This window comes from Dreissena polymorpha, chromosome 16 (assembly GCF_020536995.1).
Source record: "Dreissena polymorpha isolate Duluth1 chromosome 16, UMN_Dpol_1.0, whole genome shotgun sequence".
Lineage (NCBI taxonomy): Eukaryota > Metazoa > Mollusca > Bivalvia > Myida > Dreissenidae > Dreissena > Dreissena polymorpha.
Window position 1 is genome coordinate 39,226,551 of NC_068370.1, and position 26,939 is coordinate 39,253,489.

Below are 26,939 nucleotides of genomic sequence, written 5' to 3' on the forward strand. Positions count from 1 at the left end.
TTGTTAATTACAAATAGGGGCAACATCCCATAAATTGCAGGTCAGAGTAATGGAACTTGGCCAGTGACCTCACAAAATGATCTCAAACATGTGTGAAGTTTGAAGTGAATATTGGTACATGAAGTAGAAACAGTGGTATGGCTATCTTAATCTTTCATTTAGCAGACGCTAATGCAGACGCATACAAATGGATGAGAAGTATAATAGCTGCGACTTTTCAGTGACTTTTGAAGCCAAAAATTCTAGCCCTGTCTAAAGACACTCAGTTATTAAACAATTATATAGCGCCATCTTTCATGGGACGAGGCAGGGTAAGCGTAAACAATTGCAAACATAACGCTAAGCACTCATTGCCCATGACTGCTTATAAACCCTGTTTGGTCTTAAATGGCAAACAATCGAAAAATTCTGTAAAATCATTTATATTTGTTTCCATGAAATGTCTTTCTTCCCATTAAATGACTCTTTTTGTGGACAAAACAAATTCTTGGAAATCTGATTTGGGGAAAAAAATGGGGAATTTGTGTTTGTTATTTTTCGATGTGTTTTTTATCAGTTTTTAAGTCAACCCTTGAAATTCAACAAAATTAACAACCAATGATTAATTATGATTTTACAGTATAGTTACCCCTTCATGTAACAATTGAAATTTCAACTCCAGATAATGAAAATTATCATATGAACAAGTATACATGACGCAGATAGTTTGTAATTACAGAGAGTTATTTGTCTATCTTTGCCAGTAACATCTGTTTCAGATGTTGGATTACCATCTACAACATTTATAACAATTATATGAATATGAGATGATACATGCAACACATGTTGGTCGAGATTGCTTTGAGCTTTTTGTATAGTCAGATAGGTTTCATTTTACACTAGCTTTTTAGAAATATATTGTCATGTATTTGTAACAATTCATGGCTTAGTCACAGTGCAGCATTTGGTAGTTGCAAACGCGTGGACAAATATCAAAACTATTCCAATGGATCTGCTACAATCAACACACATTGTTAAATGGTTAAAACTTATATTTTATTTAAAAGAGCCCTAAAATGTACATACTGTTAGAGATATTTAATTGACAGATTCTATTTTTGGAATAGCTGAGGTTGAAATCAGTAAGGTCTATTGCATTTTGAATAATTGTTGTATTGTTTGCACTCAGGTTTCAATGGCACAACACTGGCGTCACGATACAGCCCTCATGTCTTCCATATGAACCACACCCTTAAATACACTTATGAAGAGTTTAGCAAAAAAATCATCCTAGGATGCATTATATCTAAACAAGCAAAACTAAAACTCCTGACTAAGACAAATGTTAAATATGAGTCGCATTCTGAGAAAACTGGGCATAATGCATGTGCGTAAAGTGTCGTCCCTGATAAGCCTGTGCTACTTTCTGCTTTTATGGTATTTTTAGTTTCAAGGAAGGCCCTCCTTACCGAAAATCAAGTTTAGGTGTCGTCCGTACTCGTGCAATTGCCACATGGTGTTTCTAAGCACAGTCATATAAATGCCCTACCATATACTACTGTGAAACCAATATAATTGTAGGACACTTATTTTGTGAGTCCTCAAGACCACAAAACCAAATATCCAACAAATGTTCAAGCCCACAGTTATATATCAGACTTAATATAAACAAGAGATGTGTTCGTCAGAAACACAATGCCCCCTACTGCGCGCTTTGAAATATTTTTTAATTTTATTTTTGACCTCTGACCTTGAAGGATGACCTTGACCTTGAACTTCCACCACTCAAAATGTGAAGCTTCATGAGATACACATGCATGCCAAATATCAAGTTGCTATCTTCAATATTGCAAAAGTTATGGCCAACGTTAAAGTTTTTTTTTTTGACGGACGGACAGACTGACATACTGACTGACGGACAGTTCAACTGCTATATGCCACCCTACCGGGGGAATAACAAGAGGACCATAGTACCTAAGGCGCTCACCTAAGAAACAAAGGATATACACTTTTCTGACTTCATGTGTGACTTCTATATTTTAACAAGCTTTTTCTTTAATTTGGCCCAGTACCTAGTTTAATCTAAAATAACCTTGTTCGGAACTGAGTTGAGATTTCATGACCATGCATAAATTACATATCTTTCAATCTTGCAATCTCAGCTTTTACTCAAAATTTGTCCCAACATTATTGAGCCTATTGTGTTAATTAGATAGGAGTGCTAGGGCACATTCCGGGGAATTCATAAAAATTTTAACAAACACAAAAACAGTGCAAATAACTTATTCCGACTGGGTGCATATATCGCAAGTTGCACATGTATTTTAATGCATCACAGACTGTGTTTACTACAATGCATTCCTGTTAAGCAAAAAACTTTTTTTTCCCCTCGGGTAAACTGGTAATGAAATACGCAATTAATGTATTCAAATAATGTATAAGTTTAACAAATGCCTTGCCTCTATCAGTTAAACAAGCCACGGTTATAGGTTTCTATCTACCTTTTTAAATTCTTCATCTGTATACCCTTCAATACAGCCTTATTTCAAATGTAATTGTATGCTCTGCATGAATGGAAAACAAAATCTTAAATGAACTGGAATGTTTGAATATAAATACGTTAAATTGCAGCAGTATGAATTTTAATGTGATTTCACGCTGACACGCTTGGTTTAACACAATATTATGTTACTGTCATGAGCAGATTTTCATGACTTCATGATCACTGTGTGATTTGTTTGAGGTTCACAAATATTTCAACAAAAGTTATGCATGTAAACTAAGTGAATTACTTCTGGTCTTTTACTGTTATTAGGGAAAATGATAAGATCCTTAAAGGTACAGCGTGCTGCTCAAAAGAGATTGAAAGCCCACCAGCTGGTGGACATTTTCTAATAATTTAATAAATCTGAGTTAAACACTTGTAATGAAGGTTTTTAATCATAGCCTTATCAATGTCCATTAAGTAATTGAAAATAAATATATAAACATTTTAATTAATTTTCCATATTTTTGCTTTTTGAAATACCTTGAGGGGCAAGATGGAGGAACCAATTACAATCCAATTACAACATCATAGCTTTACCCGTTATGTTTCATGATTGAAAACACATTATTTTTAACTGATAAATGCAAAAAAATTAAACAATTTCAAACCACTTTGTAAATAAAGTATAAATGTATGCACACTATTTGATTTCTTCCCACCTTTTTAATGTCACAATTTTAATTAAAATCTAATTCGAACATATTCAGGCCACCATTTTCTAACCTATTGTATTTCATATTCAATTTGAAGAAACACAGATTTTTTTCGAGATTTATTTACATTTCAATATCACAGTATTAGGTTCATAGATATTTACAAAAAGGCCTTACATATTTAAATAAATTAACTCAATTAAATACAAATTGATAAAAAAAAGTTTCAATCAGTTCAAAAATTCTTAAATGCATGACACAGGAACCAAATATAGTACCCATTTTCCTAACTGTCTCTTAATAGCAAATTGTCTAAATGCACTAAACCAGGTTTTATAGCAATCCTTAATTGAAAGTTTATGATAGATGAAAACAAAATGTGTATCAAATGATTTGTTTTGGGCTTGAACAATTTCTCAAAAGCTATTTAAGATAATTCACATTATTGTTCAATTAAATAATTTGTTTCAAGTTTGTATAATAAAAAGCATTGAATGGATTGTTCACATGCCAAGAAATCCTTTGGTATGCTCAGCATAGGAACGTTCAATGGACCCAAATAAAGAATGTCAATTTATCACGTAATGTTTTGATGAAACTGTGCAACACCAATCATTTTTCCTGTGCACACATCTATACAAAAATAACTCATCAACAAATTTTGTCTTTAACATGTGTTTTGACCAAAGCTGTTTCTTTGTTAATAAACGTTACCTTGAAACTGCTCATGTGCAATACAATTTTGCTACAACCTTGACATCTCATATCATCAAACACTTTCTTATTGATGGCTTTTTTCGTCTATTAGTAAGCACACATTCCGGTGCAACTGTTAAAAATATTCCATGTATAATGCACATTCTGCACTGCATTGTCAAGTCTGTTAACATTTGGTACATGAAATAACTTAAATTGATAAAATCCAATGCATGTCCTCTCACCATTATTTAAATAACTTTACAAAAGTCACGACACAAGTGTTTACTGATTGGTCAATGGTAGATGTTAACAAGTCTCCATTTCTCACTGGAAAATAATGACAAGGTTCATTTGCTTCAAGATGTTCACAAGCCTTTATTGCTCCATCAACAAGAGCTGTCACCATAGAATGACTTATGCCCCCTATGAATGCTTGATAGAAGTTATGAGCTTTTTTGAAAACCTCAACGCAGATTTCGAAACCTAAACGCGGACCCTAAGTTCAAGGTCAAGGTAACAGGGGTCAAAATTTGTGTGCGTATGGAAAAGCCTTGTCCATATACACATGCATGCCAAATATGAAATTGCTATCTGAAGCGACATAGAAGTTATGAGCATTTTTCTAAACCTAAACACAAAGTGTGACGGACAGACAGATGGACGGACGGACAGTCCGATCAGTATATGCCCTCCTTTTGGGGCATAAAAATGTTCATAAGTCTCTATTGCTCCATTAAAGATGTTCACAAGCCTTCACTGCTCCATCAAAAATGTTCACAAGCCTTTATAACTCCATACAAAATGTTCACAAGCCTAAATTGCTCAATCAAAGATGTTCACAAGTCTGTATTACTCCAAGGTATTCACAAGTCTCTATTGCTCCAAGGTGTTCACAAGTCTGAATTTCTCCATCAAAAATGTTCACAAGTCTCCATTGCTCGAAAATGTTCACAAGTCTCTATTTCTCCATGGTGTTCACAAGTCTCGATATCTACAAGGTGTTCACAAGTCTCCATTGCTTCACCATGCTCACTTGTCTATCAATGTTCCCTTGGGGCGCATTTTCTTTGCTTCCAGTTCAGCCTGGAAAGAGAACAAAAATATACTGAGCAAATATGTGTTATATGTTAATAACCTTCCTCAGTGCCAAAGTTGATGTATGTAACCACTCAAGGTCTGGCCCTAAACACCTGTCTTATATAACCTGTAGACTCTTTTTAATTTTATACTAATTTTGGAACAAAGCTGCAATTTCCAACTTTTTATTGTAAGTATGACAAGTAAAAGTTAAAGACTTAATGTCACAAGATCTCTTTGTACCTTAAATACAGGTGGACATGGCAACAAAGGAAATAAATGGAATTACTGATAAAACGTATTGAGATACATATGTTTTTAGTCTACTGTTTCTTCTCAAACACTGTAAGCTGAAATTCAATATTTGCTACACTGTCTAATAAAAACGAAAAACAATTATTGCATAAACAGATAGCTGCTTGGTATATAGATAATGTAGAGTAAGCGCTAGATAAACCATAAGTGTATTTTGCAAGTCTTACAAACAAATTAGCAAAAGGCATGCCAACTCAAAATAATGATGTTGGTTTCATGTAGTATAAAAATCATATTTTGGTAAGATGTCACATAAAAACACACACAAAATAGTAAAATTAACAATCAAATTAAAGTGAGCTAAAATGAGCAAAGGGAAAAATAATTAAGTATATATATAACGGTATCATGCGAAAATGGTTCTTATGCCATAGGCAGCCAGCAAAGATTTAGACCAGCCTGCTAAACTACGCAGTCAACAGGAGCTAACCTGTCTGCTAATGATGCCAAGAAACCACGTGTGACTTTATAGCAAACAACAAAGTTCCTTGCCAAACTTTGACTGGTCTTAAGCGACGCTGACTTAATATGGCATTGGACCCTTTTTCGTATGACACATCTCATGTATCATTTAAACCATAGACATAATAAGATAAACATGTCACCTGTTCAATAAGTTTTCGTTTGCTCATTCCCTTCCGTAGCATTTGCTTCTCTATCACCTTTGCGTTGGCTGCATACGAGTCAGCTATCTCTTTCTGTAAAGAGTAACACGGTACTGAGTTTATACCTATTTATTGTATGCCTTTTATTTCACAGTTTCAAACAGCCAAAAATAAAAGTGAAAATTAACGATAATTTTTATTGTTTTAACCAGAACTATTTTTAGATATCTTTGGTTTCCCCATTGTGACCCCCCAATTAAAGCAATTTTAACAAGGGAGACTTCTCTGCAGTGATTTTTTTATACAAATATACGGATGAGCTTTCTTTTAAAATAATGGGGGGGGGGGGGTGCCCAACATGGAATTATAATGTCCTGAATGGAAAAAATAAAAAAAATAATCTGTAATTGGTAAGCATAAAATAAAAAGCAACTTTGTCGCATTTGTTGGAATATCTATTTTAATTTTTAAGAGTGGCACAACTTAAGAAATTTTGTTAACACTTTCTGCGAAGATTTAGGGTGTTCTGCTTGTTCACCCATGAATTAAAATCGATATTCCACCAAATCCAACAAATATCCTCTTTATTTAAGCTGGATTGCAATGAAAGCCTTATGCCTATTGAGACACTACTCGAGTCCATTTCCAGTGTAGAACCAGTACTTTGTGACTTTTGGGAAGATATAAAGAACGCACACACCAAAAACGGTTTCAAACTCATGACCAACCGGTCGCTAGGCGGACACCATATCCACTAAGCCATGGCGACCTCAATAGATAGTACTTGGGCCTCGTCTCACCAACATACTTAAGTCAAAATTAATACTCAACTTAGAAGGTTTTTTTCTTTCTCAATATTGAAAGTTTTTCCTGTTTAAACTTTGAAGGAATTGTATCCAACATTTTTTTTATCAAAGTTTGATCATCATGGATACAATGAAAACAGTCAAAGAAATTACTGGTACTTATTATCATTCGTGTATTTATAAAATTTTGACTTTAAAAGTTGGGTATTATGTATCAAATATTGAGTCCAGTGCATAGATGTCAGATGTTGATTATATAGCAACATTTCATTGACGGTTGAGTCTACTGATGCAAACCTGGTTGAGTTGGAGGCAGTTTACCCTTCAGAATCTGTATTGTCCAGATTTAAACAGTTGATACTCTGCAGTTTATCCTACAGAATCTGTATTGTCCAGATTTATACAGTTGATACTCTGCAGTTTATCCTACAGAATCTGTATTGTCCAGATTTATACAGTTGATACTCTGCAGTTTATCCTACAGAATCTGTATTGTCCAGATTTATACAGTTGATACTCTGCAGTTTATCCTACAGAATCTGTATTGTCAAAATTTATACAGTTGATACTCTGCAGTTTATCCTACAGAATCTGTATTGTCCAGATTTTTTACAGTTGATACTCTGCAGTTTATCCTACAGAATCTGTATTGTCCAGATTTATACAGTTGATACTCTGCAGTTTATCCTACAGAATCTGTATTGTCCAGATTTATACAGTTGATACTCTGAAGCAAGGCTTCAGTTGAAAGATTGTTTCGTTTAACCCTTTGCATGCTAGGATATTTGTCTTCTGCTAAATTGGTGTCTGCTGAATTTCTAAAATCATCATTTTCTTCACTTTTTTTCAAAGACCGCTATCAGAGTAGCAAACAGTTTAGATCCTGATCAGACGCCACATTCTGTGGCATCTGATCAGGATTCAAACTGTTTGCAAAGGCCTTTAAAATTCGGTTTCAACGCTAAAAGGGTTTATAAACTGATTGTAAAGTGCTAATAGAAATAGGATTTCGTAGGAAACAAGAGGGCCTGAAAGGCCCAAGGTATCCCCCGCAACATATGCTTTGTTTGAGGATGGGTGCAAATTGGACGGATGAACATAATGATAGATGGACGGACGGAGGACAATAACACAAAACTAAGACAAAGGAAGGTTCTTAAGCTATGCCAAAGCGCTTCCAAGTTATGGCTCCAGACACAAAAGTGCCTATAGTAAAAAGCATTTTTTCAAGATACAAAGGGCCATAAGTCTGTTTTTAACAGATGGTGTACAATGCCATTTGGCGTGCATCATCCTCTTATGCATATATATATATACTCATATCAAGTTTAAATGAAATCCGCCAAAGCACTTCCAAGATATGGCTCCGGACACAAAAGTGCCGGACGGACAGCCGGACGGACGGACAACGCCAAAACAATATCCCTCCGCCTCTGGCGCGGGAATATATTCATACCAAGTTTCAAAGAAATCCGCCAAAGCGCTTCCAAGATATGGCTCCGGACACAAAAATGCCTATAGTAAAAAGCATTTTTTCAAGATACAAAGGGCCATAAGTCTGTTTTTAACAGATGGTGTACAATGCCATTTGGCGTGCATCATCCTCTTATGCATATATATACTCATACCAAGTTTAAATGAAATCCGCCAAAGCACTTCCAAGATATGGCTCCGGACACAAAAGTGCCTATAGTAAAAAGCATTTTTCCAAGATACAAAGGGCCATAAATCTGTTTTTAACAGATGGTGTACAATGCCATTTGGCGTGCATCATCCTCTTATGCATATATATACTCATACCAAGTTTCAATGAAATCCGCCAAAGAACTTCCAAGATATGGCTCCGGACACTAAAAAGCATTTTTTCAAGATACAAAGGGCCATAAGTCTGTTTTTAACAGATGGTGTACAATGCCATTTGGCGTGCATCATCCTCTTATGCATATATATACTCATACCAAGTTTAAATGAAATCCACCAAAGAACTTCCAAGATATGGCTCCGGACACAAAAGTGCCGGACGGAGGGACGGACGGACAACGCCAAAACAATATCCCTACGCCTCTGGCGGGGGATAATAATATACTCACCACTTTGATATTTCTTACTTATTATTTGTACTCTTTTATACAGTGTTCAGCAAAGTATTTAAATTTCCAAATATGAATGAGAACGCCGCTCATTTTTCCAATTCGACCATTACTGGTAACATTCCCAAAGTGGTGAGGAAAAATGTTGTACTCATATACTTAGTTACATGTAATTAAAATAAAATTGAGATATAATAATCATTAGACATTTATTTGAAAAAAATAATTCAAATCAGGATTTGTTTCTTCGATTTGGGATTAAAAAAACAAACACTTTTAGCTTTCGGAATGGGTCTGTCTAACGGACCCGTAAATACGCCAGGAACAGGCCTGATGATTGGTGGTTATAGCGCTATGGTTACTTACAGCTTCCAGCTCTTCCTCCTCATCCTCCATGGTTGACACGGTAACGGAGCTGAACTTGCCCATGTTTTTTGTGTGCTTTGTCAGGGTCACCTGCAGATGACAGTTGTATTAAATTATGTATATGAGCCTTGCTCTGGGAAAACAGGGCCTAATGCGTGTGCATAAAGTGTCGTCCCAGATAAGCCTGTGCTGTCTGCAAAGGCTAATCAGGGACGACACTTTCCCCCATTAACTGGATTATGCCCAAAATACTTCTTCGAAATAAAAAAAAATCGTATAACTGTGTAATCTTTGTATAAGTCATCCCTGTGACGCATATGCTGAGGCTATTTTAAACTATGTGCATTTTAACAGTGTTGAATATAATATAGTTACGTGGAGATATCGTTCACTTTGATTTACACACTGTTTGCCTTATTGTAACACACGCAGCCAAGTTTTAGAACTAGGCCCCAACAATAAAACACTTAATTAAAATATAGGGCTAAAAATATTATAAATATATATATAACAAGACTATTGCCAAGCAATATATGTCCCCTACCGGCTCCACCATTGTCAGAATTTTTAATTTATTTATTTGTTGCCATAGCAACCACAATTTTTGACGTAGAAACAAAATGAAATGATGTGTATAATATCCATATTGCCATCTATTCATATTTCAAGTTTCATGAAAAAATATGAAAAACTTTTAAAGTTATCGCAGGATCCAGAAAACCACCATTTTCAGCAGTATTTCTAGTCTATTTGTTGCCATAGCAACCAGAATTTTTGACGTAGGAACAAAATGAAATGACGTGCATAATGTCCATATTGCCATCTATCCATGTTTCAAGTTTCATGAAAAAATATTAAGAACTTTTAAAGTTATCGCAGGATCCAGAAAAGTGTGACAGACTCACAGACAGACAAACAGACACACAGAGCGAAAACCATAAGCCCCTCCGGTGAAACCTGTAGGGGACAAAAATAATATAAATATAGGGATTTTCATTTGTCTATAGAAGCTCTTAAAAACAATTGGCATATGTTGGCATATGTTGAGAGAACCCCTTTGAATAAATTTGCAGCTTTCACTAGGTATGTATGACAGTCCGTACATAGATGTGAAAACCTTATTGAGTTTTGGACGATTTAATTCAATAATCCACAAAATTAATGACCATCACATGGGGAAATTTGTCAACAGAAAATAATTATTTATATTTTGATGAAGAGAAAGCTTTTTTCCCCCGGCAGTTATAGTGCAGTTGTACCGGTGTGCCTTTAGTTCAAAATCAATGTTGTTGTGATGCTCGTTTTTCTTATTATTGTTATACACTGCTTCAAATTTTCACAAGCACCTGCAAGCTTTGATCCAACAGGTGCTTGCATTCTGCTTAAGGCAAATCGCATCACGAATGCACTAATCAGATTTTCATGTATCGCCACTTTCACAAGATGTATATGAGATTAAGAGATTGTTTTATGACTAATTTGGTCTAGATTTGTGCACCTTCGTTGTACATCGCATTCTCACTTGTTTGTATGTGACAAACATATTAATCAGAGAAGATTTTTAAAGTCATTTAGTATACAAGTCTATACATATCATGTGACCCCTGGGGCATGGTAAGTTTTGACCTCAAGGGTATGATTTGAAAATCTTTGTAGAAGACCACACGACGATATTACACACAAAATAGTAAACCTCTGAGCCATTCTGTTTAAGAGATTTTCTAAAATTTCAAACATGAAAAATATATTATTAGCTCAGGTGACCTACATATGCAGTGGACTAGAACCAATTGAACAACTTTGAAAAATGGTCATCCAAAACCATTTAATGTAATGTGCCTTTGTTATTAAAGCGTAACTTAAATGTAGTAATTTGTGATTTAACAGTGTTTTTCGAATACTGATACTTGAATGAAAAAATGTATACTTTAACAGTAATGTTTTTGGTCAATGCATTGGTGTATAGCACAGGTGGTTAGCGTGTGGCTATATAATTAATTAGTGAAAACATCATTTTGAATGATAAATAATCATATTATAACGAAAAATTAACTTTTCTGAAAAAAAAAATTCACTATCAAATATATATATATAACAAGGTATGCAACTCAAATTCAGCCAAAAACGGGGTGCATCGCTTTGAACAGTCATATCTTCATTAATTGTGCAGCGATTTTCACGATCTCGGTCTTATTCAACGCAGAAATGAATTTCCTTTCTGGAAATGTATATGTCTTGCAATATTTATACAAATGCTGTGTCAACTTTTAAGATATGAGTCCACTGTTTACACTGACCACTGGGATATGATTGAACTGTTTACACTGACCGCTGGGATATGAGTGAACTGTTTACACTGACCACTGGGATATGAGTGAACTGTTTATAATGACCACTGGGATATGAGTGTACTATTTATACTAGTGATGTCAACGAATATCTGAATATCCGAATATTCGGTCCCGCATCGAATATTCAAATACTATTTTTTAAATCGAATGTTCAGAAGAAAAAATTCAAAAAAATCGAGTAATTTCAAAGACTTTGTATTTGTGAAATTTGCTTCAAACATTGTTAATAAAAGTTGTTCCTCGTTTTATAGTGTTTATTTCGGTAGGCACAATGATGCGTTGCTATGGTGATGACAGTATACCTGTCATAAATCCCGCTAATTGCCTACCTTTAGGAAACTTTAATTAACCAAAGACAGTCACTTTGTGTCAAAATTATGATAGGTGTAAATTGTCCCGATTAAAACACCGACCCGCACTTGATCTAATGACTTGAATTACATTTAAAATGATAAAAGGTTAAATGAGTAAAGGAAAAGCCGACTTGGTGTAAAAAACAAATAAGAACTTATGCAAAAGATTTTTATTGATGTAAATCGCGTTATCCAATCGAAAATGTTTTTGTTTGCTCTAATTAAATTGAGTAAATGCGTATCGTATGGTTATAATCAAAGTTGATTTTTTTTTTCCAACATATGTTGATCGAATATCTGAATATTCGTTCGGAAGGATGAACGAATATTTGAATACCAAAATCGGTATTCATTGCCATCCCTAATTTATACTGACCACTGGGATATGATTGTTCTGTTTACACCAACCACTGGGATATGAGTGAACTGTTTACATTGATCACTGGGATATGAGTCTACTGCTTACACTGACCACTGGGATATGAGAGAACTGTTTACACTGACCACTGGGATATGAGTAAACTGTTTACACTGACCACTGGGATATGAGTGTACTATTTATACTAACCACTAGGATATGAGTGAACTGTTTACATTGATCACTGGGATATGAGTCTACTGCTTACACTGACCACTGGGATATGAGAGAACTGTTTACACTGACCACTGGGATATGAGTGAACTGTTTACACTGACCAAAGGGATATGAGTGTACTGTTTACACTGACCACTGGGATATGAGTGAACTGTTTACACTGACCAAAGGAATATGAGTGAACTGTTTACACTGACCACTGGGATATGAGTGAACTGTTTACACTGACAAAAGGGATATGAGTGCACTGTTTACACTGACCACTGGGATATGAGTGGTCTGTTTACACTGACCACTGGGATATGAGTGAACTATTTACACTGACCACTGGGATATGAGTGGTCTGTTTACACTGACCACTGGGATATAAGTGAACTGTTTACACTGACCACTGGGATTTGAGTGAACTGTTTACACTGACAACTGGGCTATGAGTGAACTGTTTACACCACCCACTGGGATATGAGTCTACTGTTTACACTGACCACTGGGATATGAGAGTACTATTTATACTGACCACTGGGATATGAGTGAACTGTTTACATTGATCACTGAGATATGAGTGAACTGTTTACACTGACCACTGGGATATGAGTGAACTGTTTACATTGATCACTGGGATATGAGTGAACCGTTTTAACTGACCACTGGGATATGAGTGAACTGTTTACACTGACCACTGGGATATGAGTGAACTGTATGCACTGACCACTGGGATATGAGTCAACTGTTTACACTGACCACTGGGATATGAGTGAACTGTTTACACTGACCACTGGGATATGATTGTACTGTTTACACTGACCACTGGGATATGAGTGTACTGTTTACATTTGGCGCAGAACGCGGCTACAGCACATTTGGCTTATTTCAATGACAGATACCCATTTATACTCCTGGGTGGAGAGCAGCAAGCTTGGGATGAATTCTATGCTTCACATTGAACAAAACCATGATTTTTACCTTCTTAGGCTGAGCAATCTGGCTGTAGACGTCTTTCTTTACTCCGTCTGTTTTCAGCGCCCCGTCAATGGCAAACATGACCGTGCTGCGACCCTGGTGATGGTACGCTATCCACAGTCCACATCTGAAATGGCACTGCTATTTTGGGTTTATTTTATAGTTGTTATTGGGTCACATTCCAAATTGCGGAAAATATCTTTCCACACAGGAAAAGGCACGGCTTGTATTTACCAACAAAGTTCTTAGAGTTAGGTCTCCGAACAAAGAATATTCTTTAAATTGCAAAAATCAATTACTGCTTTAATTTTAAAAAAAACTTGGCATTAACCATCTCTATTTACATGCCCTGGGCTTTTTTGGCTATTTTGATATTCCAAATCGCAAAAGGAATCTTTTCCCCAAAATCCATTTAATTCACAATTCATTGTTTTACTTTTTGATATTTAGTAATAGAAATGATTAGTCTAGAAATGAAGAGTGTTGCACTTCTAATATCCATTTTACTGATATGTTAATGTTTGGAATTAACTGATTTATGTAAACTTTTATCAACAATAAATTAAAATTTATACATAAAACTATGTTTTTCCTACAATCAAGAGTAAATTGACGATAAACTGCAAAATTTCATAGGCAAAGGTCATATTCCAAAAATGATAAGAAAAAAGTCCCAGAAGGAGACCAGAATCAAAAACCAATCTACATATTGAAGGCTTGAAACAAAACTTTTCTATTTAACATGTGACAAAATTAGGATGACAATAGATTTTTTAGCATTTGCTAAAGGAACAAAAAGACTGGTAATGACTTAAGATTTCTTATTGTAAAGCTTCTAAGACCATTAGAGGTAATGTAAAAACTTCATTCCGGCACTTTCAAGTAATTGTTACTTTCCAGTAAGTAAAAGAAGTAACATACTCACCTTTTGCACTTTTGCCTGTACTGCTTTTCAATGCCATTTGGTCTGGAAAAGCAAACGAGTGTAGATCAAAATTTACAAGATTTATTTAAAGGCATTTTATTGACTGTGAACAACATTTTGTCATGCTTTTTTAAGAAAATCTTTCAATAACAGTTTGTATATTATAAAACAACAAGCCACTTTGATTTTTATTTTATTTTATTATATCCCTTTAAAAATATTACTTCCCTTGTAAAAATGATCTGTACCTGCCAAATGATAAATATAAATTATCTCCCTTTAAAGCTTGTTACTTCCCTTGGATTTGTTCTTTCGACCTTTGAACTTGAAGGATGACCTTGACCTTTCACCACTCACAATGTACAGCTCCATGAGATACACATGCATGCCAAATATCAAGTTGCTATCTTCAATATTGCAAAAGTTATGGCAAATGTTAAAGTATTCGGACGGACTGACAGACAGTTTAAATGCTATATGCCACCCTACCGGGGGCATAACAAGAGCTGTCAGAGGACAGCATGCTTGACTATTCGAGTGCTTGACAGTATAACGTAAGCCATCATGGAGATGAGGTGGGGGGTATAATGTGGGTGTGTGATAATTTAATAGATGATCTTTAAAAATTAAGAAAAACAAATTTTTTGAGGGGGTGGGGGGTGGGGGGAGAGGGGGGGGGGGTATAATGTGGGTGTGTGATCATTAAATAGATGATCTTTCAGAAATAAGAAAAAATAAAAAAAATTGGGGGGGGGGGGGTGGGGGGGGGGCGTGGGGGATGGTTTGGGTGGAGTGCATTGTGGTATGTAAGGTAAGTGTTGTTTTGTCAAACTTTAACATAGATTTATCAATAATATGCATATTCTAAGTATAAAAGGGGCCATAATTCTGTCAAAATGCTTGATACAGTTGTCTGCTCTTGTTTATTGGTTGGGGTCATGTTGGTAAACAAGTATGCAAAATATGAAAGCAATATGTCAAGGGACACAGGAAATATTTGGGGAAGTACACAAACTTTAACATAGATTTATAAATAATATGCGTATTCTCAGTATAAATGGGGCAATAATTCTGTCAAAATGCTTGATACAGTTGTCTGCTCTTGTTTATAGGTTGGGGTCATGATGGTAAACAAGTATGCAAAATATGAAAGCAATATGTCAAGGGACATTGAAAATATTCGGGGTAGAACGCAAACTTTAACATTTGCTGCATATTCTGAGTGGAAAAGGGGCCATAATTATGAAAAAATGCTTGATAGAGTTGTCTGCTCTTGTTTATAGGTTGGGGTCATGTTGGTAAACAAGTATGCAAAATATGAAAGCAATATGTCAAGGGACAAGGGAAAATAATTGGGGTAGTACGAAAACTTTAACATTTGCACGGCAACGGAAACTCTGACGCCGGGGTGAGTAGGATAGCTCCACTATATATATTTCATATATAATAGTCGAGCTAAAAATAGTATATATTTATCAAAAGGACAAAGTTAATTTTGACATTAATACTACAATATGATAACTCATTTAATGATTTATTAGATTTTATTTCCCTGTATAAAATGTTCCATTTCCAAAGCTCAAAGCAACCGACATATATTATACCAGGGTGCGGGATCAAAAGGTTTTCAATGGTTTACACATGGGCTGGAAAGAATGTAATCACACCATCACAAACTTTATTTTTGCATATATCTCAAGTTATTGAAATACTTTTGCAAACATTTTTGTGCATAAAAGACAGTTTTTCTTGTAGTTTGTGTCGATATCTTATTAAATATTTAAGTTAAGATTAAAGAATAAATCCTTGAATACGTCTGAAATCGGTGTGAAAATTTCACATTGCGTGCTGCATAACTGTATACATGAATGCAGTATACCTGAGTATTGATGAAATATTTGGCCAGGAACACAGGCTTATTAAATAAAGTAATTCTGATGTATTTTAAATTGCCATAAGCAGCATAAAAAGCTGTATTTTGTGCACAAGTTCAAATGCTTAAGAAAAATTGTTTTAAACAGTTTTTTTAAATAAAGCACCACTTCTCGTTGTGTTGAAATAAAGCACCACTTCTCGATGTGTTTAAATCCATTAAGTTTTATTGGGAACCCCACAAAGTCACATGATCCGGCACCCTGATATATGTACTACTGTTTTAAATTTTAATGTATATTGATCTTTTATTTCACAACATTATTTCTGAACATCAATTTCTCCTATGTCTGATTCATGGACTGGATAATATGTTAAAACAAGAAAGCAGCTTTTAAACAAGCATGGAAATTATCAAAACTTAAGAATCTGAATGGTGTAGTACATATAACAATGAAAACACTTATAACACATCCTAAAATATATAGCAAACATTTCATAATTTATGGAAAGGTTGCCCAGGGGGCTTAGTTAAACCAAGCTTATGAAAAATATATGAAACATATTTGCATCAAATCATTGCACACTGTACTGGTCACTTTCATCATTGTTTACCTCTGCAAGTAGACTATTTCATCTGGATCACATGTGAGCTTGTAAGCATGTTTACTGCTGTCGATCACTCTGGAACCATCCCTTGGTCTGAGTGGAAGTTTCTCCATGGGACAATCTACAGCAGGATTTGTTAAAGAAACTTCAGCAAACACGTTGTATAACTTATTATCCAGCAATGGGGACTGAAGCTAAACTCATAGAGAAAGTCTACCACAGCTGTGGAAACAACCCTTCCTCTTAAGCATCCATGCTTTTCAACAACTGAAATAATTCTAACTCTGCCAAGACATATTTTAACATACGTTCTGATAGATTTCATATTATTTTAGCAAAAAAATGTGTCTTCTATAGAGTGTTGATAGGATTTTCTTCAATTTGGCAAAGTGACCTTGTGTGTGTGTTTTTTTTCGCTGATTGGTACACATTTTACACACAAATTGGTAATTCTTTGTTAAACACCTTTCAACAAGATGTGAACAGGGCACATACTTAACGAAGATGGGAACCAGTGGCCTAGCAAGAATCTTTCAGCCGTGTTCTGGGAAAACTAGTCTTAATGCATGTGAGTCCTTAATTGGCCTGTGCTATGATTGGCCCCATTTAAGGGCCTTGTTATAATTGATCATAATTTGTTGCTCCAAAACAGTAATGCTTCTGGAGACACCAATAAATAAGCTTTACCATTGTCAAAACCTTTATCATTATCAGACTGAGCTTGCAATAACAGCTGAATATTATAAAGACGCAGATAAATGGAGTAGTTCTTCTTGAATGCACTGAGCTTTTATGAGTACATACGTACAGCTTAAACTTCTTCTTGTTAACCCATTTTTTAATGTCAAAAAATTATGCAGGCTTCCTGAAAAGGCCGGCCCGCCGGTCTTGTCCCGCAAAATTCTTAACAGTCGGGCGAAGTTTCTAATATCGCCGGTCCTTGTGACAGGCCAAACAAATTATGACTAAATACTGAAAAGTCTAATACTTGCCAAAAGAACAAAAACACCCCATTAGAATCACTTGTTTCGTGAATTTCAAGCCTTTTTGTCATAAAGAACACTAACGCGTCACTGATTCTTAAGAGTGCTCTCCCTTTGAAATATTGTTATTTCAAAAACGTCAATTTCAATGGTCCAACATATAACCATCTTTCCAATTACAATGATTGTAACAAAAAACTACAAATGAAAAACGTTTGTTGTCGCTTAAGTTCTTCATTGGCAACACCAATCGTGTCATGTTATTTTGTTTTGAGTCTGACTAGAATTTAAAACGAGTATATACGGTTTTGTCAAATATAAATGAATTTATATAAGATGTGTAAAAAACTTATTATATATATCTTTCAATATAAAATAAAAGTTCAGTTGAACATGTGTTGAAAAATGCGAAATAAGCCAAATATTTAATTCTGAAATAGAAAACGGCTGTACAGTCGAATTCGCCAGCATGTATATCATTCATGTACAATTGGAATCTAAACTTAGTTTAACTGTTCATTTTAAATTTCTGCAACGATATTTATTCATACGACACACGAACACTAACTCTGGTCCTAATAAAAGGACGAATCGGTTATTGTAGGAAAATATGTTCGTCCCAATCGAGTCGGGGCGCTAATTTGTCTTTGCTGCATTTTATGAAATTGGTATTTAATGTATAGTTTTTCTTGCGTATTTTGTGTTATTGTAACATATTTTATCAATTTATTATAATTAATTACATTTAAAAATCGTATATACTCGCTTTAAAGCTGTTGTCCATCATACACTGTAATCACTTGAACACGCAAGTGTTTTGTTTTACTTTATCGAGTGTACTTATACACAGGCTTTACATTGCAATAAATATGATGATATATATATTTATTCTTCAGTTATAAACTCACGCTGTTCGGTCAGGTGAATTTTTGTCCGGACAGGCTAACTTTTCCATCAGCCTGTCCAGTTGACAGGCACTTTTTGGGACTTTTCAGGAAGCCTGAAATATGTCTCACATATGTCTATAAAATCAAAATCAATCAACCTTATACATTTTAACAAACACAATACCTGTTATTACCGATATCAATTTGCGAGTGAATTGTGCAGAAAAACTCAAAACAAAACTTTATACAAAATCAAACTGAAAGCCGATGTTCTGGAGATTGTCGGTATATAACGAGGAGATAGTCTATAGCGTTTTTTCAAATTCGGAATGACTCGAAATACTCGGCTTTGTCCATTACAAAAACATATACATTTAAAAGAACCATTGAAGTTTTTGAAACTTTGGATTAATATCAATATTATGAGAGCATAACATATCATGTAAATTGTTTTAATTTGGGCATTATGGCTATATTTACGATCTATTTGTGTTTATTTATGCCAGAAAATAGTTTATGTGGCTAATTTTTCCGATTAATCTGCCGCCCGGATTTTGGGCTGCGAGTTTCTATGGAAAATCGGGTTGTCAGTTGCAACTCCGAGCGATCGGGAGGGTCAATAGCAGGGAGTTGTATTATTGCAACTAATAAATGGAGTAGGCATAGTTAAATGGAATGGAAAAGAAGTGGAAGAAGAAGAGAAGAAGGGTATAAAACGGCGAAAAATAAATGTTGTGAACTGGTCGACGCCTTTTTGTTTGTCACCTGATTACCCCCTCTGTGTACACTTTAATTAAAGTATCTTTAAAGTACCTCTTTTCGAACCTCACCTCTTTTCTAACCCTTCATTTGTTTACATTTTATGCGCATGAGCGCACCACGTCACTGTTTTTTGTGTAGAAGTAATTTGTTTACGATGACTCGCGCAGAGCGCCAAAGCAGCGAAAATGTGTCAAAAACATGGAGAATCAGTAGATTTATCATAAAACACTTAAAAATCATTGTATTTTTTAATGCTTTCTACATATAGAAGGATTTTTCTCAAAAAACTATAAAAACATGGTCTAATTTTTTTTCTCAACTTTGCTTGACAAAATTACACATTTCGGCTGCTGCAATAAGTCATGTGACCATGGTCAAAACATGTGACTAATTAATTTTTTTATGTTGTACACTGAAGGGTTCGAAAGCAGGTACTTGTTGTTATGGCGGCATTGATAGTTTTACATGATATTGACGTGTTGGAAACTTGCAAAAATCTGTTATCAAAAGAGGATTAAATTAGCAATTTAAGGTGCCAGCCATGAAGAAACAATTTATTTATCAAATAGAGTACTTATTAGTATGTTTCACTATTTTCATTATTATACGGGCAAAAGCCTGCGAAGCGGGCGTTGACCGTTTATTTGTATCACTTTTCTGAAATACAAAGAGACATAACCTTATAGGGATACAAGTCAAATAATTTCTGCCGTCACCTATTTTCGCGATGGAAAATCATAGAGCGCTGGAGCACATAGGCACTTCGACAAACGCTATATGACACGTAGATGCATTCCTCATGAAATAATACGGCATGGCAGTAATTATTAAGTAGCGAATCGTACTCTATGTTATTGTATTATGATTTTCTACGATCAAAATACGTCTGTTTGCCTCCCTGTGTGAAACTTCCTGTTTCCCTTAATGCATTCCAAATTGAAAATTGCTCTAGATGTTGTTAACAAAATCTTAAAAAAGATAACCCGTCTAAATTATTTGCGTACTTCCGGTTTACAATACCGAATAAGATTAGTTTCGAATTAACTTCTTCAATGAACCCAATATTCTATAGTTAATATTATCCCTTTACATAAATAAACAATTGTTTAAAAGTTAAATTTGTTCACAACATGAACGGCCGTGTTTCTTTCGTCGACAATTATACATGTCTGTGTGACGTCACTGCTTTCGTCGATACATCATTAAGAAGTAAAAATTGAAACTGACATACTCTGGTGGATGTTTACATTGTTGAAATTTAATAAATTTATGGAATGCACTCAATTGGTAAGTCATTATTAAATTAAAATATTGCGTTTGGTTACATAAAACATCAATCTATATACATGTAATATTGCTATAGACTACCTTTGATAGCATGGGAACTGTTTTCCGCACATACAAAATTTCGCCGATTTTAAATTTAAGGTCATTATTATTCAGTCAAACTAATGGAACATAAAAGTTATCATTTTATTAAGTTTTGGAGTTATTTCTTGAGTATATTCTACGTGATTATTCTCAAGACCCTTTCTTTTGTGATGTATTAAGTTACATTGTGATTGTAAACAATATTGTATCTCCGACTCATACTCGATCATTTTCGTACCAAACTGTTTCAAACTGTAAAAAAAATCAAACTGTGCTTACATACACATTGGAAATAGACTAATTCATATGGATATTTTATGGATTCTTTTTGATTTTCTTTGAGAAGCTGCTCTGTCAAATGCTGGACTTCACACATTCCATGCAGCATTCTGCTCAACAACATTCTGCTCTGCTGAGCTTTGTACTCAACAACCAAGCAATTCTGGACCTAAAAAGCTTGACCGGGACTGAAACATTAGCAATTGTGACTCTGTAATGTTCAGCGTTAGTGGACTGTAAAGAAACTGCAATTATTGTGACGAGACTCTGTATGTCTGTAAGCAAAAAGAATATACAGCATAACAAATATCAGGTGTGAAAACAATGTGAAAGAATAGTGAAATTAACAATTTGCAATCAGGCATGTCAAATGAGTTGTTGATTTTAAAAATGATAGTTCCCAGGCAGCTCTAGACGTTTTTTTTTCTGTATTTCTATTACTAGTATTAATTCATAAAATGTATGCCACAATTAAAAAGCACACTCTGTTTAGAGACCATTGTGTTGTCTCATTGTGTGATGATGACTTTGAGTAATACATTGTACATTAAACAATATCTACTAAGTTGTTTTTAAGTATCAGATTTCTTGTTTATTATATAAATGAATGTTAATTTTTGCTTAAATATAAATGTGCATAATGCAGTGCCAGTAGCACACTTTGCAATATTTTAAATACAAAAGAGTGTGCTGTACACTTGAACTTATACCTATAATTAATAATCCTTGCCTAAAAATTCATTTGACACACCTGAGACCATGTTGTGTATTACCATTATTATTTTGCACATTATGCTGAAACTTTGAAAAAATTGCAAATAAGCGAAAAGCAGAAGTTTAGTCTTGTCAACTGTCTCTGATTACCACTGATTACTTACTTTTGAAGACCATATAAGAAGCGAAGTGTAGGATACGGTATTCATTTTATTTGATGACTGCTTGTTATTATTTCTTCATAGAAGGCATACTGGATGAGTGGAGTATTTTTTTTGGTTCTACATCTTTGATGAAGTCAACTCATTGACATTTAGTGCCATGACTGAGCGTCTTTTTTAACTAACAAACGCGTGGTAGGAACTTACCGAATATATGCAAACTCATAACAGTGTGTCTAATACTACATGTGTTGAGTGCACAGAAACAAGGGCGAGAAGATAGGGGTATAAATGAACATACTGAATGTGTTATTTTGTTTATGAGCTTGAATATACAAAAACTTGACTTTAATCAATTGGGATGTACATGCAGTTTAATAATCGGGTTGTTATTTAATAATCATATTCATGTGGAAACTGCCTCATTCACATGCAATACGCAGCTGCTGTCTATATGTTTAATGCCACATTCCATAATGACTGAATATCTTTACTTTCAAAACATGAAAATGAATTAAATGAAATGAAAATAAACAAAATAATGTAATTAAATTCAGGTGAAAAATATTTGATCATATTTTATTTAAATATGGTTTGGTAAATTATTTACTGGTAAAACAATTCTTGTTGATAACAGTAAATTCGTGATAATAAGTATGTTGTTGTTTATTTTTTGTCTCACACATAAAGTGACAGGTACACTCATATATTTAGCGTTAAGCTTATGATGTGGGTCTTCATCATAAACCTAAATTTTTTCTACTCGTATTTTCTCCTTAGCACCAACCTAGTAATGTTCAATCTGTGTATGCCATAAGCGATAGTTTTTACCAACTGTTAATTCCTGAGGATTCAGAAAAATACAATACGTTTACCACATTTCATGACATAAGCTCTCACAGTGCGGAAGATATGCAAAGAGTATTGTGTCCAAAGCCAAAGGTGATATTTCTGGTCTGTGTAATTTTGCGCAGTGAATGAGGTCTATGCACTTCTTTCAAGATAGACGCAAACACTCCCGCAAGCATTGTTGCATTTATATATTTATTAACATTTATTAAGTACAAAAAGTTTTTCATTTACATATGCAGGGGATACATTTACGATGTCGATGATTTAGACATGGGACCAAAATAATGAAGTATGGCACCTTTCTTTTTTTATGCTTAAGTTAAGTTCGTTTTAGAAATAATCTCACCCTAAAACATAAATGGCATCCCTGCATATGGAAAACATCAATAAAACACAGTTTCGTGAGAATTTTTTTTTTAATTCTAACATTGTTTTGAAAAATGGAAACAAAAAATGAAATACATGTTTAAGAGTTTGAAAACAGTAGTACAAGGGGTTACTATACAAAAAGCATAGCTTCATAAACTTGTTTAAGATTTAAACAAATTATATTTTATTTCTTTGCTAAATTACATATTGTTTTGTAAAGAAATTGAATGTTTTGTTGCATGATAATGTGCATACATATATTACCCGTGTTATTTTTTATCAAACATCAAATAAGCTTTTGCCCGTAAATTAGGTAGCACCTATAGACCAATTCATTGTTATTGTTTTGATTCCGAATTTTCGCGCATGCGCGATGCGCTGGTAGGCAAAAGCACTGGGTACAGTTACGATAAACACTATGTCATATAGATAACGGCACGTGTTTAGTCAATATATCGAAAACATTAACAACAACATCATAACACCTAAATACTATTAAATATATTGCATTTTTAATGTCAATATTGTTTAATTAATACATGTATTCTTATCTATAAAAAAATATATACTCGTTAGTCATTAGCATCAAGGTAAAGGTGGTCTGAAGACTTAACACCGACAATTTCACAAAACAAAGCTATGCATTAGCCGTTGTATTTCTTGCAGAAGGACTTCAAAAATTACAAAAAATAATAAAGCATCCCATTATATAATTATAATTATCAATTGTATGAGTATGAAAGTGTGGTAAAAAAAATGAGTGAAAGAAAAGGGGTGCATTAAAATCTGACATACCGTTACAACAAAGCCCTATTAAAAGCGAAGTGCATGACAGTATTTAAATGTTATGATCATTTTCTTTTAAATTGGATGATTTGTTTTTAAGGTGAATAACACTATAGATGAATCGTAATATACAACTGAAAAACACAACTTCACATGATGCAAATTAACCTGTGAATTCATGTATATTGAAATTCCTTTACACGTGTATATGAGTGACAAATATCTTACATTTTATAATATATATCTACATTGTTTTTTATTTTTCGTAAATATTATTTACCCCGGTAGTCATACGTAATTTCTTGTTTTCATGATGTCGTTTGTGCATGGCCGTAACATTCAATCTTCAAACGGAATGACGTAGTTTTCATTAACCGGTACCGCTAAATACGTTTAATGATTATATGTACATTTACCATTTATTAAATACGTTTTGTTATAAATTACCAGCAAACAGGCTAGTATCTTCAAAGCGTACATTTTCTGTTAATATATACTGGACAAATTATTATTTTTTATTTTTTTACGATATGTAGCATATCTAATTGAACAGTTGAACTTTGGCGGTATATTACTCAACCCCAAATAACTGCTCAATACTACTAGAAAGAGAAGACATGGTGGTACCATCAATTGTGTTATGACCAGACTTTCATATACCACCTGTGGTCAGGGACCTATTGTTTGTATAGGTCCCTGCTGTAGTTTATGACACTTTGCTGTTAGTTAAGTAGGGACAATATCTGATTAAAACGAGATAATCGGCTTGTGCCGAACAAAGGGGGCAATTAAACACCGGAATACAAAGGCTAACACGATTTTAAGATTGATGCAAACAATCAAATCAAACCAATTAAATTAAATTAATGTGTCAAAGTGTTAGTTTTCCTAGACAGACAGACAATACTTTTTTTAGTAATTTCCTTTTTACTCCCATCGTCAACATAATATGTTTTGTATATAACAATAAAAATACATATATGTTGCTTTAAGGTAGGTGAAACTATGCCACAAAGTATATTTACATTTTTTTTAGGGTAGTAGTACCCATTGAGCATAAAAAGCGCACAACGAATATACAATATATGTAATTTATTTTGTAAAGTCGCGATTAATTCCTTTTGTTAAATTATATTATTAAAAGGACACAAGAAAATCTATTTATGGTGTTGTTTTTTTCCCGTTTGCCTGTTTGCATTTAAAAATAAATATTTTGCCAATAATACTACCGAGTTTATAATGTGTGCATTGATGTAATCAGCTATGGTCAGATTACAGAATGATATAATTGTACAATTTAGTTCAATGTTTTGGAAGACTTTTTTTAGTTGACTTGCACAATGTACCTCGTCAACATCACAGTCATGTGGTTGATATTGATACGCGCCAGAAAACATATTTCAACAAACACGAGTATGAATAAATCAAATGTATATTGGGGTACATAAGATGAACAATGGGTAAATTACGTTATACGATTTAACAAATTTGATCTGATACTCAAAGATTCCTTAACACATAAACAAAGTGTTATTAGTTCAGACCCTGTTCTTTAGTTGCAGCAATTGTACATACTTAATAACAGATGGATTATGGATTATCATAGTGGTAGGTTAATATATGCTGTGTGCATGGAATCGATCTATTTATTGTTTGTTTTTATTCTTATTTGTTTGAGTACAGTACAACAACTTTTGGGATGTTTAAATCTAAAATCTAAAAATGATCGTATACATATCAAAATATATTAAATAATGTATTTAATATAGATGTAGAGCGTGACAATAAATATCGTGCTCGATATCTCCCCTTTGATCGTGTCTTTCTTTTGCCTACCAGAGTAGCACGGATAAAGACACGCAGGTGCGCGTGACGTCACGCGTGAATTGGTCTATTATCATATTATTTGAGTCAAATTGACGTGTCAAAAAATAAGAGGTTCGAAACGTCGAAAGATGGTTCGTCCATGATAAAGATAAACTGCAAGACTTTCCTTTTGAGTAATTATTCTTACCTAGGATAAGACACATTTGGCCACATATACAGTAATACACATTCAGTGGCTTCTCTCCTTGATATTCCTCCTCATCTTTGGTGTCTGTACAAACCAATGACTTAGATACAACTTTTGGCATTCTATTGGAGCTTTTTCTTCTTAATCGCGAAATTGTATTGCATTATTTGTAATAAACCCAACGAAGCAAATTACGGTATCGATATTTTATCGTTATATACACACAGATCTTTAGGTTACAATCTACTCATACCAACCATTATTTTTCTGTATTTTTTTTAAAGATCAATCAAGAAACATTATATGTATTTATAGATCTTGGCTTCAACTTGAAAACGTAAAAAGAACCCCACCATTTTCGAATATACCCTACATTATAAAACCCTAAAATCTGCTGAAACTGCTAAGTACCTTGGAGTAACTATCTCAAAAGATTTAAACTGGACCCATCACATTAATAAGATAAGCTCAAAGGCAAAGAACTCTCTAAGATTCATACAGAGAAACATCAAAAGTGTCCAAAGAGCTGCGGCTAATATCTAGTTTGTAATAACTATAACTTCCAAAGTAGCGTTATCCATATTTTAAATGATCTTGGCTGACCAGCTCTAGAAAGCCGCAGACTCCAAACCTCCATCATCTTACTCTATAAAATTCAGTATAAACATGTTTACGTTGACCATGAGCACCTCACCCCTACCCGTAACTTGAACTTCCTGATCCCTCATTCCCGTACACAGTTCCACCTAAACTCCTTTTTCCCCAGAACCCTAAGGCATTGGAATAGCCTCCTATACCAGGTCAAGTCCAGTCCCAGCCTAGATATCTTCAAAGAGAGGCTGGTGACAGTTACTTTCTAGCCACCTTTCTATGTTTTTAATCTTGCACACTTTGATATTTTAACCTGCACTAATATCTTAATTTGAACACAGTTTTCTTGACAGCGCCTCCCAGTTAT

General features: G+C 34.2%; 1 protein-coding gene across 2 annotated transcripts; it reads right to left on the reverse strand.

The window, feature by feature from the left end:
* Positions 1–3,284: 3,284 nt before the first annotated feature.
* LOC127862620 (STING ER exit protein-like) lies at positions 3,285–26,158 on the reverse strand. 2 transcript variants are annotated; one of them, XM_052401824.1, is made up of 7 exons: positions 25,982–26,158; positions 16,810–16,924; positions 14,323–14,364; positions 13,401–13,524; positions 9,139–9,228; positions 5,877–5,969; positions 3,285–4,962 (listed from the first exon to the last, which is right to left on the reverse strand). In XM_052401824.1, the coding sequence occupies exons 1-7, from the start codon at positions 26,100–26,102 to the stop codon at positions 4,909–4,911; spliced, it is 639 nt and encodes a 212-aa protein (XP_052257784.1). In that variant the 5' UTR covers positions 26,103–26,158; the 3' UTR covers positions 3,285–4,908. The 2 variants fall into 2 exon arrangements, with proteins under 2 accessions (XP_052257784.1, XP_052257785.1); XM_052401825.1 differs by lacking the exon at positions 25,982–26,158 and adding an exon at positions 20,281–20,411.
* Between the last annotated feature and the right edge of the window lie 781 nt (positions 26,159–26,939).